The sequence below is a fragment of the Pteropus vampyrus genome, unplaced genomic scaffold, assembly GCF_000151845.1.
Source record: "Pteropus vampyrus isolate Shadow unplaced genomic scaffold, Pvam_2.0 Scaffold36, whole genome shotgun sequence".
NCBI classification, from domain to species: domain Eukaryota; kingdom Metazoa; phylum Chordata; class Mammalia; order Chiroptera; family Pteropodidae; genus Pteropus; species Pteropus vampyrus.
The window spans coordinates 6,515,990-6,533,618 of NW_011888817.1; the positions used below are offsets into that span (position 1 = coordinate 6,515,990).

Genomic DNA, 17,629 nt, shown 5'->3' on the forward strand with positions numbered 1-17,629 from the left:
TAAATTTAAGTAAAATATACACAGTAAACAAATATTAAGCGTATTGCTGAACTCCTTGTTCAGAACATTATGCTAAACAGTAAAGGGTGACTTTCCTTTTCAAATCGGGTACCTAATAAAAAGAAGTTTTTTATAGATCTCTCCTCTTTTTTTTCCGTGCAGCTCTTTTCCCCGGGCTCTCTCCTCCCCTGTCAGTTCCAACTGACAAATTTCCTAGACAAAAATATCTTCAGGTGGTCGCATTTGAAAAAACAATATTTTCCTGAAGGACAGTCTTTGATGTCAAGGGCCCCCACCTCCTGTAACTTTCAGAAGAGCGCTTCAAAGGAAGCCGCCATCTTCCAAACAGCGGTACCGCATCTCGCGCATGCGTTTCTGCTTGTCAGAGAAAGAGCTATTTTTAAGCCCTCTCGGCATCCTTACGTTGCGGAGCGTTGGTGACGTAGGCTTCTTGCCGGAAGCAAGAAGAGGTAGAAGTGTTACACTGCTCTGGGTGATTTAACTTTAGGGCTGGGGGCTAATTGCTGCTCAAAAGCTCCGAGGTGCGTGAGTGGACCAAATTCTCCGCTTTGCGAGAAGAAGTTAGGGCGCGCGCGGAGGTGTGTTTTTAGTGTAAGTGGGCACGTGTTCTCGCTGCCGGTTTAGGAGGACCTAAACCATCATCTTACCTTCACGCTTTTCCTGGCTCACTTTAAAACACTTTTTTTCAGAAAAGCGAAACGCCTAGAATTTAGTCCGATACAGGCTCTGCCACCGACTTGCTGTGTGTCCTTGGGGTCCTCATCACTTCTCAATATCCTTATCTAGAAATTGAAGGGTAGACAAGTTTCTTAAGTCACCACTCAGTTCTGAGTGTTATTGCATGGCTATTATGTTACCTGAGTCAGAAAGCCTTGGGGGTTAAATATCGTTGACTCCATTTTATAAGAAAGACGTTGAGTCCCAGGGTGAGAGATTTGATGACTTCCTTAAGATTGAACAGAAAACTTTTAGAGGTTTCAGACCTTAAAACTAGAAGATAATGTTGTAATTCCATGATGAGGTCTCCTTTGTGTATTTCTGTATCATTAGTTTCTGAAACTAGCCTATAGCAGTTAGTCAAAAAATATTGAATGGACCAATGAATCTTGAGGTCAAGGCCAAGGACACAAGCAGATCTGGTGCCTCTATCTTCTGATATATTAAGTGTAATTCTTCTCCAGGTGTATCCTGTGCTTGATTTGGGGACCCCGAATCCAGTCTGTTAAGTTCTTCAACTTAATTAGACGCCATGGAGGCACCTCCTGTCACCATGATGCCTGTCACCGGGGGCACCATAAACATGATGGAGTACCTGCTGCAGGGTAAGTGAACCACGGAGCTTGGATTACCTGTTTTCCTCTTTTTTCTATTGGTCTGTGGAGCTGAGAGGCTGTTATACAAAGGCAGCCAGTATAACTTCTGGCACCCAATAGACAACAAGTTAAATTTTTACTTTTACTTTTAATTATGGTCACAAACACATAACATTAAATTTTACCATCTTAAACATTTTTAAGTGTACAGTTCAGTAATGTTATGTATATTCACATCGTTGTATAGCCGATCTCTAGAACTTTTTCGTTTTGCAAAACTGAAGTGCTACACCCATTAAAAACTAATTCTCCTTTCTCCTGCCTCTGCCTTTGGCAACTACATTCTGATTTCGACTACTTTAGATACTTCATATGAGTGGAATCATATAACTTTTGTCTTTTTATGACTGGCTTATTTCACTTAGCATAATGTACTCAGGGTTCATCCATATTGTAGCACACAACAAGATCCCCTTTTTAAGGCTGAATAATGTTCTATTATATATATATACACACACACACCACATTTCTGTATCTTTTCATCTGTCAGTGGACATTTGGTTTGCTTTTACCTCTTGGTTATTGTGAATAATGCTGCAGTCAATATGGATATGCAAATATCTCTTCAGATCCTGCTTTGAATTCTTCTGGATATATATCCAGAAGTGAGATTACTAGAGCATACGGTAATTCTATGATACTGTTATTAGCTCCATCTTATAGATCAGGAAGCACAAGTAAAATAACTTTCCCAGGTGAGAAAACTCAAGACCCAGAAAGGGTAACAATTTTCAGGAGGTCATATAATGTTTAGTGAAAGAGTTTAGGCTTCAATTCAGATCATTCATAGTATCTTCATGTGAACAAAATAGGATTATTCACTTTTATTCCTCAAGCTGCTCCCTCCTTTAGTCATTTCTCATTTCAGTTAGTGCCATTTTCATTCACCAGTTGCTAAAGCCAAGCATTCAGGAGTCAATCTCCATTTTTTACTTTACCCCATATCTAGTCCATTTCTAAGACCTAGTCATTTTACTTACCAATTATATATTTTAAATATGTCTTTTCTCCACCTGAATCCCTTAACTGAACTACTTTAGCAGCCTCATACTTAATACATTGCTTCCACTTTTGATCATGTCTCTTCTCACACAATAGCTAGTAATCTTTTTAAAAAATTGTTTTATTATTAAAAAATTCAGACATAAAGAAAATAGAGACTAATATAGTGGACACTCCATTTCTATCATTTAGATTCCAGTTTCTATCATTTTGCCATATTTGCTGCTTCTTTTTTCTTTTATCATTTTTAAAGAAAATTTTAGATCTCATAACATTTTACCCCTGTGCACTTCAGTACACATCGCTGAAAAAAGGATATTTTCCTTCACAACCCCAATACCATCATTATTGTTTTTAAAAATTCTATATTAATATCATCTACTACCTAGTCCATATTCAAAAGTTTCCCCTCAATTATCCCAAAAATGTGTTTTGTAACCAGTATACAATCAAGCAAGTTTCATGGATTATATTTGATAATTGTGTCTCTTAAGTCTCTTTTAATTTGGACCAGTCTACCCTCACCCCCACTTTTTTTTTCCCATGACCATGTCTTATTGAAGAGTCTATACCAGTTTCTCTGGAATGATCTTTTTAAAATGTAAATCTGTTTATGTCTTTTCCTATCGTGTGGAGAATAAAATATGGAGCTAATAGCTGCCCAATGACTTTAGAATAAAATACAAGGTCACTATATTAGTTTCTCTTTTCTTTATGTTTGTATATAAGGCCTACGTGCTTTGTCCTATGCCAAATCCTCATTTCATTCTCTTCTGTCTTGCTCACTACACTTCAGCCATACTCCTTGAATTCCCCAGGCCCTTTCCTGCTTCCGCGCTTTTGCATTTAACGATCCCTTTAACCCCAGTACTTTTTCTGGCTCTTCAAATAATCATCTCATTTTCATCCTTCCGGTCTCAGCTCAGTTGTCATTCCATTAGAGAGATCTTTTCTTGACTACTCTAACCCCTTTGAGAGGTCTCTTCTTCACCCCCATCAGTTGCTGTCTATCCCATCTGCCTTTGATTTCCTTGTATGTCTATTTGTTTACTTATTTTTTGCTTCCCCCACTAAACTGTAGTCTCTGTGAGGTCAGGGCCTCTTCTTAGCATAATGCCTGCCACAGCATTCAATAAGTATATGCTGAGTGAACCAACTCATAAAACTCATCAAATGTGAACAGACACATTTTTGACACTGTCCTGAATATAGGATACAATACATTGAACGTAGGACTTGTTCCTTGCTCCTATGATCTGTCCTATGATTGCTGGGACCTGATCTGTTGCTTTTCTTTCAACATTACCTATTTCCAAAAATTTAGTCAAGTGAGTCCCGCTATCAGTATTTCCCATTGTTAAATAATATACTCTTATTTACTTTAACAGATTTATTCAATAAATATTTGAATATGTTCCTACCATTGGAATGTCAGCAATGGAGGAAGAAAGATGACTAAAATTCAATACATAATTAATATATTGAAGATTGACTAAAATATAGAGGTGATAATGCTAAAGAAAAATAAAACAGGGAAGAGGAGAGGTTGGAGGATGATATACTATTTTCTTTAGGGTGATCAGAAAGACCTCTCTGATAAAGTGACACTTGAGCAAACATCTGAAGAAAGTGACTGGTTGAGATATGCAGATATCTGAGAGAAGCATAGGGATTGAGGGAAGGGGTACTTTGTCAAATATTTGACATTTTCAGGAAAAAGCAGGAAGATCACTGTGGCTGGAGAGCATGATATAAGGGAGGATAGTGGAAGGAAATAATATTGGATGGGTAGCAGAGACCACAACATATAGGGCCTTATAGACAATGTTAAAGACTTTGGGATTTGTTCTGAATGACATGGGAAGCCACTGGTAGGTTCTGAGCAGAGGAGTGTCATTATCAGTTGTATAGAGAAAAAAGGAAAAATATCAACAGGTTGATTTAATGGAACACATAGAGATGAAGATGTCTGTGAGGCTTCCAAGTGGAGAAGTTGAGTGAACGGTTGTGTGAGTCTGTAGTCTGGATTTTTCACTTAAGTTTTTTTCTTTTCTTTTTTTTTCAATCTTTTGCTAATTCCATTACCCAGAATGAAAGGTGGAATTCAACAGTGCTTTTTCTTTCTTCAGGAAGTGTTTTAGATCACAGTTTGGAAAGCCTCATCCACCGCCTTCGTGGTTTGTGTGACAACATGGAGCCTGAGACTTTCCTTGACCATGAGATGGTATTCCTCCTTAAGGGTCAGCAAGCCAGTCCATTTGTTCTAAGGGCCCGGCGCTCTATGGATAGGGCAGGGGCACCCTGGCATCTGCGCTACCTAGGACAGCCTGAAATGGGAGACAAGAACCGCCATGCTTTGGTGCGAAACTGCGTGGACATTGCAACATCTGAGAACCTCACTGACTTCCTGATGGAAATGGGCTTCCGCATGGACCATGAGTTTGTTGCCAAAGGACACTTGTTCCGTAAGGGCATCATGAAGATTATGGTGTACAAGATCTTCCGCATCCTTGTGCCAGGGAACACAGACAGCACTGAGGCCTTGTCACTCTCCTTTCTTGTGGAATTAAGTGTTGTTGCACCAGCTGGGCAGGACATGGTATCTGATGACATGAGGAACTTTGCGGAGCAGCTGAAACCTCTGGTTCACCTAGAGAAAATAGACCCCAAAAGGCTCATGTGACTAAGACAGTCTGTCCACAGTTTGGGCCTATCATCTGTTACAAAAAAGCAGACGTTGTAAATGCCCCATTTCACCACCACTGGCCAAGCAGTCTTCTCCCAAGAAGGAGGACAGTGAAAACTTAATTGGTTCTTTTCATTGTTTTCCTCATGTGGCAAGTTTATTTTTGTATCAGCTTTTCTAAATTAAGGCACAAGAAAACGTGGAGAATCTGCATAATCCTTCTGCATAAAGAAAGAAATGGGTATAAATTAGCTTCTGGAAAGAAAAATCTCTTAATCATTTTGCAATTTATGCATAAGATTTGTAAAATAAGACTGTGAGCTCATATTGTGTGGTAATAAAGGTTATGAAAAGAAATGTCTGTATTTCTGACTCTACCCCATTACCCTGCTAATTTGGGATGGAATCATACAAATCGGAGCAAAAAAGTGAGTTTTCAGTTTTAATTTTGATAGAGGTGATAGTTTTTACTTTTCATAAAAGTAGCATTTGTTGAAAAATTTTAAAATATAGACAAATAAAAATAACCTGTACTCTTATTATTCAAAGAGATGTACTATTTCTATTTTGGTATATAATCCTTCTAGTATTTATTTTTGTAAATTTATATATATGATATAAAAATATTCTGTATATATTGGTTTGTAACCTCTTGTTTATTATTAACATCTTTCTAGGACATTAGGCTACTGTGTCCTATAAAAACAGAAGACTCATTTTTTGAGTTCTTATATGTATCAGTGCTATCCTGAGTGCCTTTGGTGTGTTCATTTAATCCTCACAACTGGCCCATTTTGTTAACAGGGAAACTGAAGTGCAGAGATTAATTAGCTGTTCCTGGGCTATACAGCTACTAATTAGCAGAGCCAGTATTTATTGAGAATTATAATTACTATTTGTAAAACATCGTATGGATTTTCTATAATTTAATTGATTTTCCTACTTTGGGATTATTAGTTTGATCCCAATTGTTTGTTTTTATAAACAATCCTGCAGTGTTAGTGCTTTTAATTAAATCTTCATTGATATCTATGCCTATTTTTTAGGATAAATTCCAAGGAACTACTGAGTCAAAGAATCTGAGCTATTTTAAGACTTCTGCCATGCATTGTCAAATGCCTTCCAGAAATGTCCTGATTTTCTCTCCTACCAGCTGTAGTTGAGATTTCCAACACTTGCCAGAACCGAGTGTGACCCTGAAATCTTGTTTTTCCCATTTGATGATAAATGATAACTAGTGTTAATTTTCTTTTTAAAGTATTCATCAGTGAGGTTTAAATTTTTTATGTTTATTGGACATTTTTCTCTTACGTAAATTCCCTTCATTGTTTATTTTTATTAATTTGTAAGGAGATTTTATAGAATTTTTCTCATTTATCATTTGACTTTCAATAGATTTTTTTTTTAAGTGACAGTTCTTAGTGGGATATATATTGGCTTTTAATACTTAAAGAGTTTTCATATACTGGAGAGAGTTTGGCTTGCTAAAATAAAAAATAGGTTACTCAAAACTTTCATTTTCTTCTGGAACCTCCACTTAGATAACGCCCCCAGTTGAGCTGCATTTGGACAAATCATACTTCTCTTTGGACCTCAGTTTGCCACTGTTAGGATGCTTTGAACTACAAGTAATAGAAAGCCTATCCAAAGCTGCCTTAAACAGTAAAGATGGTATCTCATCTAATGATAAGTTCTAAGATGGGGTGTTTGCCAAATTGGTTAACTAGCTCATCATTTCTCTGGCTCTAAGATCCTTTTCTTGGCTTTCCCCTGAATGTTGTCGAGATAGCTTTCCCCCCATCAGTTGAAGATTGCGTAAGTTGGTAAATCTTGTTTCTTTCACAGTGTATCGGTATAATGACTCCAGCAAAGTCTTTTCTTGTTTTGTACTCCTCCCCTTTATTCCTAAACTCTATTCTCATTCCCTCTATCCTATAAGCGCCCATTCTGATATGTTCAATGTATGTCTTTGGTGCCCGTCTTGTAAAACATGTAGAGTTATGTGAATATGTTCAATTCACATAGGTGATATTGTGCTATAAATGTTCCTTTTTAAAATGAACATTGCTTTTGTGAATGCCCTTATTGCTATATATGAACCTAACTCATAACTTCCAACTCGCATATACTCTCATATTAACAGTAATGTTAACACTTAAATAGTGCTTAACTCTGTGGCAGGTACTTTAAATATTTTAACTTAGGTACTTCTCTCAACCACCATACAAGGTAGATGTTACTATTCTCATTTCACAGATGAGCAAGAGACAGAGGTTACTCAAATTTTCTACTTCCGTTCTTCAAAGTCAGAACTAGTAATTGGTGTAGGCTGAATTTCAACTCAGGCAGTCTAGCTCCAGAATCTAGGCATATAAATGCTGTTTTACTCATTTAGTCACGATAGAAACCTAGATTACCTTCACCTCTCTATTACCATAAAAAATGCTAAAATAAGCAAATTTGTAAATTGATGTGAATATTCCCTTGAGCTATCTATCTACAGGCATGTTGAATTTTGCTAAATATTGCCAGATTGCTTTTCAGAATGATTGTAGTATTCACATTCCTATAGCCAGTGCACAAGAACTCATCCACATCATCACCAGTCTTTGGCGTTATACATCTTCCTAATTTTTGCCAGTTTGATGGATGGAAAGTGGCAGCTCTTGATTTTTTGTTTGTTTGTTTTTTATTGTGGTATAATTGACATACAATATTATATTGGTTTCAGGTTACAGCATCATGATCCAGCATTTGTATGCATCGCACGATGATCATAAGTCTAGTTATCCTGTCACCATATAAAGTTAATACAATATTGACTATTGTCCTTATGCTGTACATTATATCCCCATGACTTAATTCATTTTAAAACTGGAATTTGTTTTTGATCCCCTTTACTCTTGATCCCCTTTACCCATTTCACCTACCCCAAAGCTCTTGGTTGTTTTGATTTGCATTTCTCTGATTATAAATTAAATTTGAGCCCTTTTAAAAAAATTTTTTTTGAGCCCTTTTTTTATGTGCTTTTTTGTATATGAAATTGTATAGACTACTTAGTATGTGAAACTAAGGTATCTATATCCTTTGTCTATTTTTCTAATTGCTTTCCTGTCATTGATTTATAGGAATCCTTTGTTTATTCTAGACATTAATCCTCTGTTAGTTTTAAACATTGCAAATACCTTCTCCCAATAGCTATTTATATATCCTTTGCCTACTTTTTTCTACTTGATTTCATGTCTTGTTGGTTTATAGGAATTGTGTGTATTCTAGATATTCTTCCTTGTTTATTTTAAACATTGTAGATAACTTCTCCCATTCTATTACCTTCCTGTTAACTTTGAGATGTCATTAATTAAGCAGATGTCTTAAATTTTGGCCTTATGATTTAGTCTTATTTAAGAAGTCATTAGCTGTAGGTAACTTAGATTTTCCTGTATTTGTTTTATAGTTTTAACTTTCACATATAGGCCTTTAATCCCTCTGGAGTCCACCTTTAACATAGTTTCAAGTAAAAATTCAGTTTTTCTACATATGGTAAATTAGTTTTTCAATCACTATCTGAAAAACAAACTTTCTAGTGTTTTGTGATGTCACCTTTATCACATATTAGGTTCCCATGGATATACTTTATTTCTAAGCTCTCCATTCTATTCCATTGGTCTCTTTGTTTCATTGCCAGCAACACAATGTTTTTTATTACTGTGGCTTTGTGGTAGAGCCAGTTCTACCAGTAAGGCAGGTATTATTTCCCCCTCAAAATAGACTTAGCTTTCATGGACTTTTATTCTTTCATATTCATTTTAGAGTGTTTTAGTTTCTCAACATTATTAGACTTTTTATTGGAATTTCATTGAAAAGGGATAGATTAATTTGGGGGAGAACTGACATCTTTGACTAGAACACTGCCTCCCCAGAATTCAGTGTGGTAAGCTTCCTTCACCTCTAACATGTCAGAGAAGCCTTCCCTGACCATCCGAAATTAAGTAGCACACTCACCACCCATCACTCTCTGTCTTATTAAATCTTCTTCATAACATTTGTTACTAAACGACTTTATTTATTGACTGCTTCTCTACAAAAATGTAAGATTCATGAGGAGAGGTGCTCTGTTTTGTTCTCTGCTATACTCTTAAGACCCAAAACAATGCTTGGCCCATGGTAGTCATTCTGAATATTTAACGAATGAATAAATTTTTACACTACTGAGATTATCCCAATTATATTTATTCTGGTGTTCTTATATCCCTTAAAAGAGTTTAAATTTTTTCTTGATAAACTTCCAAAGCATAGCTTTTAGGCCAATTACTATATGTCAGGAGTCAACAAATTATACCTGTGCACGTCAACCTGCTGTCTGTTTTTGTAAGTAAAGTTTTATTGAAACATCCATATTCATTTATTTAAATATTGTCTACTGCTGCTTTTGAACTACAATGACAGAGTTGAGTAGCTGCAACAGAGACTATGTGACCCACAAAGCAGAAACTTTGCCGTCTTGTCCTTTACAGAAAAAGTTTGCTGATCTTTACTCTAGACTATCATTTAGTTGCTACTATAGATTGTATTATACTTTTATTACATTATTAGGTAGTTATTCCTGGTATGGAAGAACACTTGATTTTTTAAAGATAATTTTTATCCTTGCAAACTTGATTAATAACTTTTATAGGTCTGATAGTTTGCCTGCTGATTATGTTGTATTTTCCATATAGACTATCATGTCATTGACAAGAATGGTAAGCAGGAAGAGTACAAATATCTTTTACCTTTTTCTTGTCTAAAAGAATTGGGCAGAATCTCAAATACTCTAGATAACACTAGTGGTAATAATAAGCATTCATGACTTAGTCCTGATCTTAATGTATTTGCATCAGGTTCCTCTATTAAGTAAGAAAAAAATTATGTGATCTTTACCCTTTGGTCCATTAATGTGGTGAACTGTATTGACAGATTTTCTGTTGAACCATCCTTGTATTCCTGGGATAATTCCTATGCATTATGATATTATCTTTTAAATACACTGTTAGACTTGAGTAGCTATTATTTTGTTCTGGATATCTGCATTGTAGACTACCTTAATTGCCATCCAGAGACCTATGCAATGAGACTACTCCCTATTTTTCCAACCTCTCTGCTGGAACTACAATCTAAGCACTGTGCTAGATGCTGGGTTACAGCAATGGCTAAGATACAGACCCTATCTTTAATAACCCCCATTATTATAGCAGAAACAGACATTTATACAGTTTGTATAGTCATAAAAGCTATGTGAACAAAGGGCTCCTTCCCAAAACAAATGAATCTTTAGCACTGGCCAAGCAGGTCTCCTTCCTTTTCCTTGTTTATAATTTACTCCTCTTGCTTATGTATTATCTTTCTTAATACCATTTCACCTTTGCCTTTTCCATCCCTCTCTATGTGACGCCTACAATACCAAAAAACAAGATTAAACAATGGAAAGCATGTAACATAGTGGTTAAGGGCTGAGGCTTGAGAGACAAATAGGTTCTAATTCTAGTCATACCATTGACTAGCTATGTGACCTTGGACATATTGCATCACCTCCCGAATAATCGATTTCCTCATCAGTCAAATTGAGAATAATAATACCTTCATCATGTAGAGGATATGATGCACTAACCTGTGTGAAGTCTTTCAACATAGGGCCTAACAAGTCACCAGAATTTTCCCTTTCTGTCCTACTATGATTATTCCTGGACCACAAGAAGGTCACAAAGTCTCTTTCCTCTGACCTCTGACATTTGATGGCAGCTGAGTGCATCACTTGTTTCACATTTCCTTGTGTTCCCTATACAGTAATTCTTTCTATCTTGGCTTCTAGTGCTATCATTTAATAGCTGTTGGTGTCTTGGACAAATAATTTAAACTCTCAGAATGTCTATTTTCTCATCTTTAAAACAATTATAGTTATAATATCTACTTCACAAAGTTGTCATATGAATGAAATGATCAGTATACATAAAGACCTAGCAGAGTGCTTGATACATAAGTGCTTAATACTTGTTAGCCGTTTTCAATTTTAGCCTTATTAACAAGACTGTATGCTTCTTAAGGAAGGGAAAAGCAGAGCCTGGAGTCGAGTTCAAACTGAACTCCACCACAAATACATTGCACAAGCTGGGTAAACCTCTTAGGCCTTAGTGTTCTTATCTACAAAATGGCAATGATAATAGAACCCAGTTCCTAGAGATTGTAGGTACTAAATGAGATATTCCACTTATTTAGCCTTTAGCACAGTACCTGGCATAAATATTGATTCATTGCCAGGTGCTGTGCTAAATGTTTTATTTAACTTTGTTCTAAATGTTTCATTTCTATGAACCCTATAACCCCTTCCTAGCTTAGCGTTATTCATATAATAACCTTTCAAATATTCATTGAATCAATGAGTGAGTGAATTAGTGAATGCTGAGTTGTAGACCACAAGAATCTTGCCTGTGTAAGTGTCTTTGTCCCAGGTTAACATTCCTCATTCCTCTGGGATGAGTTAGTGTGTAAGCTATTAGATTCAGCATCTATGAAAAGCTAGAGGAGATTATGGAAAGAGGGAGTTTTTAACCGCTGGCTTTTTCACTCTAGAGAAATCACTCATTCTTTAGTGCTCTAATTTATTTGTCAGAACTGGTAAAAAGAAATTTTTTAAATTATTGCAGGCAAAAGTGTTAAAATTCACAACATTTAAGGTCATAGAGAAAATGGAGAAAGGAATACTGTTTTAGAGGGAATAAAAATCGATGCAACTGTTTTTAAGGGCATTTAGCCTAAAGAAATAATTAAGGAAGCACAAAGATGTAATATAAGGCTGGTCATTTTAGTGATGGGTATAATAGCAAAAAATAGAAATAATCTAGATGTCTTATTAAAGGAGACGAAATAATTAAATGATACTTCATCCGTTCAATGAGATATGTTGCAGCCATTTAACAACATCTGTAGAAATAAATTTAATGACATGGAAAAACATTCCAGATAGTTAATTTATGAACTTTGTGAACTTAGGCAAATTACTTAACTTCTCTGCCTCAGTTTCCTTATCATTAAATGATAATACTAATATTGCCTTCCTTATAGAGTTATCATGATGATTAAATGAGTTATTATGTGTAAAAATATTTGGAATCCTACCTGGCCCATGGTAAACATTATATAGATATAAGCTGTAATTATTATGTGAAAAAGAAAATTTCAAAACTATGTGTATGTTATACTATTTTTTATAAAACATGTACATAGAGAAAATGGTATGAAAGTAAATACTTCAAAATGTTCGTAGTTATTGCTTGGTATTGGAAAAATGCTGCACTTTTTATAATTTTTGTCTTTTTTTTTATAATGAATGTATATTTCTGGTATAATTTAAAAATAATAATAAATTCAAAACAAAACAAAACAGAAAAAGATTATTGCTTTAGTAGGGGAGTAAGGGTATCTAGAATTTCCCACCCTACCTATGCCCTGATTTTTTGCTAGTGTGGCCTGTGTGAGAGTGGGAAGCAGGGGCCAGTCTTCTCCACACACTTTAAACTGTATCTCCCCTTTTCAAAGAGGAGAAGCTCCCACATCCAGGATGTCCTTAGGCAGTGACAGGTTCTTAGCAGCATGGGGCCCAACAATATAAAGCCAACACTGAACTCTAGAGGGTGACAGGATGTGAGTCATCACATTAACATTTTGTCAAGTTGACTACAATTGTTTCTCTGTTTTTCCTTGGAGGTGTGAATGTGAGGTGATGAGATTAATTTAAAAAAACAAATATGTCTAAAGATAAACATCTAAATGAGTGGTTCCCTTCAAAGTACTTATTTTGAAAAATCATATACTCATTTACAAATTTTTACCATGCAAATAATTTTTTTTTTATTTTTCAGGAGCAATGAGGGAAGTCAAAATCGGTTTGTATGAAATATTTTTCTAGTTCCCAATTTACTAAAATTGTGATACCAAATGTTTTTTTTAGACGCAGTGAAATGGGTATTCAGTGAAAACCTATTGGAAAGCAGTTTGGAAATAAATATCGAGAACAATCAAATCTTTATACCCTTTGACCCAACATTCCTCTTCTGCTAATCCAGGCTGAGGAAATAAGCTAAAGTATGGAAAAAGCTACATATTGCACATAATAGAAAACTTGAAGTTAATAATACTGTATTGCATAATTGAAAGTTGCTAAGAAAGTAGATTTTAAAAGTTCTCATTGCAAGAAAAAAATTGTAAATGTATGGTAACGGATGTTAACTACACTTATTGTGGTGATCATTTTGCAATATATACAAATATTGAATCATGTTGTACACCTGAAATTAATAAAATTTTAAAAAATAAACTTGAAACAACCTAAATGTTTAGCAAAAGAGAAGTGATTAAGTATAAATTCTAGCACATTAATTAAAATTATCATGAGACCTCCACAGCAACATGAAAATATGCTTATGATAGCATGTTATAAATTATATATACACAATTACTACTATTTTTACAATAGTAGTGGGGGAGGAAGGTGTCATAGGCCCTGTAGTCATTTCTGAATTGAGCATCTCAAAAATGTTTTGGAGAGTAGAAACATCCCTGGAATAAGTGTACTGCCTCCAAGGTGATGACAACTTTGAAGTAAATAATATTCGTTTGTATGTTCAAGGTGTGTCTTTTTTTTAAAGAATCAGTCTTAAAACTGACCTTGGGCCCACTCCTGAAATTCAGTCCTTATTAGATACGTATGATGAGGTAGGTAGCCTATAGGTAATAATCATCGCTACCACTTATTAAGCACTTACTATATTCTGAGTGCTGTGCTAAAAAACACTCTGCAAAAACTATCTATCAAATTTTAAACTCTCTCAATGTAAATCCTGGATACCTAAGGAATTATAGACAATAAAACTGTATTATAAACATTAAACTTGAAAAGAAATTAGATCTTAATTGTTCCCAACACTAGAAGAATGATAACTGTGAGAAGGTGGAGGAGTTAGTTAATGCTACAGTGGCAATCACATTGCAATATAAATGTATCAAATCGATATTTTGTACACCTTAAACTTACACCATAAGTCAAATATATCTTTTTTTTTTTTTAGGCGAGGCAACCCTTGGTTGACCGCACAGATTGCAAGGACCTTGTCATCTTACAATCCCTTAATTTTTTTGTATTTATTTTTTATACCTACACCTGGTCTTCCTAGATGATCTCCCATCCAAGTACTGAACAGGCCCGACCCTGCTCAGCTTCCAAGATCAGATGGAATCGGGCTGTTCAGGGTGGCATGGCTGTAGACAAGTCAAATATATCTTAATAAAATTAAAAAAAAAAAAAAACAAAAAACCCTTACAACGAAATTTTGAGATAGATATTATTATCCTCATTATACTGATAAAAAAACTGAGCCTCACGAAGAAACACGGCCAAACACCTGCAAGAGGCTGACTTCAGACATATCCTCTCAAGATTCAACTGCTGTGCTGTACGGCTTACTATTTGCATTTTTATTTGAGGGGCTTGTATTGATGAGGAAGAGAAAAGAATGCATGGAAAAGACAGTCTGATGTCTCACTGATATTAGTCCCACTGCCCAGCCTTGAGGATCTGTCTGTATCTGAGTCATATAGAAAGAGAGAGGCTGGAGTGTTCTGATGTTTTGCAGGGGTGTCTTAATGAGAGTCTATTCTCACTCACTGTGCTGGGTACAGAGTGGATCTTTTTAATCTGGAAACTTATGGGAAATATTCTTTAATTATTTTATGATTTCCTCAACTTCTTAAAATATTCTCTCTTTATGGAACTTACATTCTGTTGTACTTTCTTGACTGGTCCTTTAATTTTTTGATCTTTTTTCCTCCTGTTTTCCATATCTGTCTTTTTGCTCTACTTCCTAGGACATTTCCTCAACTTTATCTTCCAATCTTTCTGTTGGACCATGACTTCTGCTTTCATGTTTTTTCATTTCAAAAAAATGTGTTTCCCTTCTGAATATTCTTTTGTTTCCTGCTGTCATTCCTTATATTTAGGTATTATTTCTTCTCTTTAAGGATATGCATGATAGTTTTAAAAGTTTACCCTGCATTGTCTCGATTTGTTTGTTTTAGTCTTTTTCTTTCCTGCTAGAGGAAAGCCTCACATCTGGTTATCCTTGTCTTTCTGCTTACAAATAAAAGTGGGGGATTAAACGCTGATTGGAAGCTCTGTGCATGAAGATGGAAGCCATTGACCATGAGGTCATGTGTCTATGAGCCAATGACCATGAGGCACCATTAGCTGAAAGAGCTCAATGCCATTATCGTTTTGTTTTTCCAATTCTAAAATTTTCTGATTTTCTCTATATTGATGTTTCTAAATGCAACATACAAAACAGTAGTTACCAGTGATTTTTAAAAACTTAACATATTATTCAGTCCATTCAATAGAATTTAAGTCAGGAGCAGCTAAATAGAAGAGATGCATAGGAGAAGGAGGATGCAGAGCTTCCTTGCTCTGTCCAGGGGTCCCATCTTGACAGCACTATCTCAGTGGCATTATCTTTATATCTTTCATATTGGGCCTTGTTTTCTCCATAAAAGACTCATCTGCCCAGAGGATAAATGTCGGCTACCAGCGTTCTGGAAGCAGAGTATGGGAAAAGTCCACTGATTACCCTTTTTTGGGGGGATGATGCCCTTAACTGTACCTAGCGACCATTATTCCAGAGAGTGCCTGTTTTACTCTCTCAAGAGAATAAACCTCCATACTTCTGCTGAGGTGGAGGGCGGGCAGTCACCTAGAGGGTATAGTGAGAGAAGGGAACCAGGGCTTCAACCAGTCCCTATTTTTGCTGCTCTTCACCCCATCCTAGGGTTACCACGGGTATGTTAACTCCTGTACATATCATGCTTCTCAGCTTTCTCCAGTTTCTGGTCCAGGATTCAGCATTCTTGGGTCTGCCAAGCCAATCATTATTCATTCATCTGCTTTCCACCTGCTAACTTCTGTTGTATTTACTCTTTCCTTATGCTTTAAAACAATCCTTTCCTGCAGTTTTAGTGGGATTGGGAGGAGAGGAAGTGGATAGGAAAATTACATGAGAAATTACAGCCATTGTCTTTATCCAGAACTCTTTAGTTGTTTTTTATGGGATCATACTATATTCTACTACTTACAGATAGGTAAATTACTTGGATTCTCTATGCATCAATTTTTTCATCAGCAAAGTCTCAGAAATGATGGTACCTACCTTATGCTAGTGTGAGGATTAAGCAAAATGCCATATTTAATTGTTTATAAGAAACACATTTCTCTATGTTTTTTTAATCTCTAAAATCAGAATGTTTAGTACAGGTCCAAGTATGTTGTAAACATTCAATAAATAATATCTTAGATTCAGTGAAATTGGATAATACATGTAATGCACTTTGAAGAGTGTCTGAAACAAGGTGTAATAAATGTTGAAAATAGGATTATTATGCATACTAAACCATACTTAACATTCTGAAACCTGCTTATTCTACTTAATACAATCTTGTGTCCATTATGCTATATCAGTAGATGTACATCTAGCTTACTCTCTTTAAAGTTACATGGTATTCTATAGAATAGATGTACCATTTAATCATTCTTCCATTGGTAGACATTTATTTTTCAAAATTTTCTCTGAAGTCCACTGACAGTGGACACCCTAGTAATTCATTCTTATACACTTGTGCTAGTATTTCTGTAAGAGAAAAACTGAGAAGTGGAATCACTATATCACACTTGCTGTATGTCTAATAGGAATTTCCAGAGTGAAAGAGGCATGTGAGTGTTTAGTAAGGATCCTGATTTAGGCAGGCAATATGTAATTATTGAAAGCACACTAGACTTGAAGACAGGAGACCTAAATCCCAGAGGTAGCTCTACCATTTATCTTGGGAAATATTGTTCAAAAATATGTACTGAATTCTGCCTATTCTGTGCCAGGCATAGGAATACAGAAATGAATAAGACATAGTCCTTACCCTCAAGAAATTTATAGTAATTGATGGGGAAATGGACATGTAAACAGATGTGACTTGCTCATTGTGTGACCTTGGGAAGTTGCTTACCCTTCTGAACATCTGTCTCTTTTTCTGTAAAATAGATAATAGTCCTTATACCGCAGGGTTATCATGAAGATTAAATGAAATAATGTATGAGAAGTGCCCTGCACATAGTACACACTCAATGAATGGAAGTAGTTATTATTGTTTTAGTGATAGGATAATTATAATAATTTGTTATAGTTGCTGTGATAGAAGATCTATATCTCTGAACTCTTTCTAAAGTATGAAATGAATTCTTGGAGAATCATATAGTATACAAAAAGTGGCACTCCATAATAGTCTTTTTTTGCATTTTTACATTGAGATGAAGGTGAAAATGTACACATCATATGTTTGAACACAAGAGTGATCTTCCTGGTCTATGTGTCACAGAGCCAATTTCGGGCACTTCTTTAGCTACACAGATTTCTCCTCTGGCCATATCTGAATATCTGGAATGAAGCTGCATACCTCCCTGCCCACAGCCATAAGTAAT

General features: G+C 35.5%; 1 protein-coding gene and 1 long non-coding RNA gene across 5 annotated transcripts in view; one reads left to right on the forward strand and one right to left on the reverse strand.

Moving 5' to 3' along the window:
• The first annotated feature begins 370 nt into the window (after positions 1-370).
• MED18 (mediator complex subunit 18) lies at positions 371-5,439 on the forward strand. 4 transcript variants are annotated; one of them, XM_011357745.2, is made up of 3 exons: positions 371-470; positions 1,203-1,343; positions 4,526-5,439. In XM_011357745.2, the coding sequence occupies exons 2-3, from the start codon at positions 1,271-1,273 to the stop codon at positions 5,077-5,079; spliced, it is 627 nt and encodes a 208-aa protein (XP_011356047.1). In that variant the 5' UTR covers positions 371-470; positions 1,203-1,270; the 3' UTR covers positions 5,080-5,439. The 4 variants fall into 4 exon arrangements, with proteins under 4 accessions (XP_011356047.1, XP_011356044.1, XP_011356043.1 ...); XM_011357742.2 differs by having other exon boundaries at positions 418-542; XM_011357741.2 differs by having other exon boundaries at positions 434-612.
• LOC105290530 overlaps positions 4,860-17,629 on the reverse strand; it is a 20,594-nt gene continuing 7,824 nt past the window's right edge. The window contains exon 3 of the long non-coding RNA XR_895754.2: positions 4,860-5,046. This is a non-coding gene — a long non-coding RNA (uncharacterized LOC105290530). The remainder of the gene's footprint in view (positions 5,047-17,629) is intronic.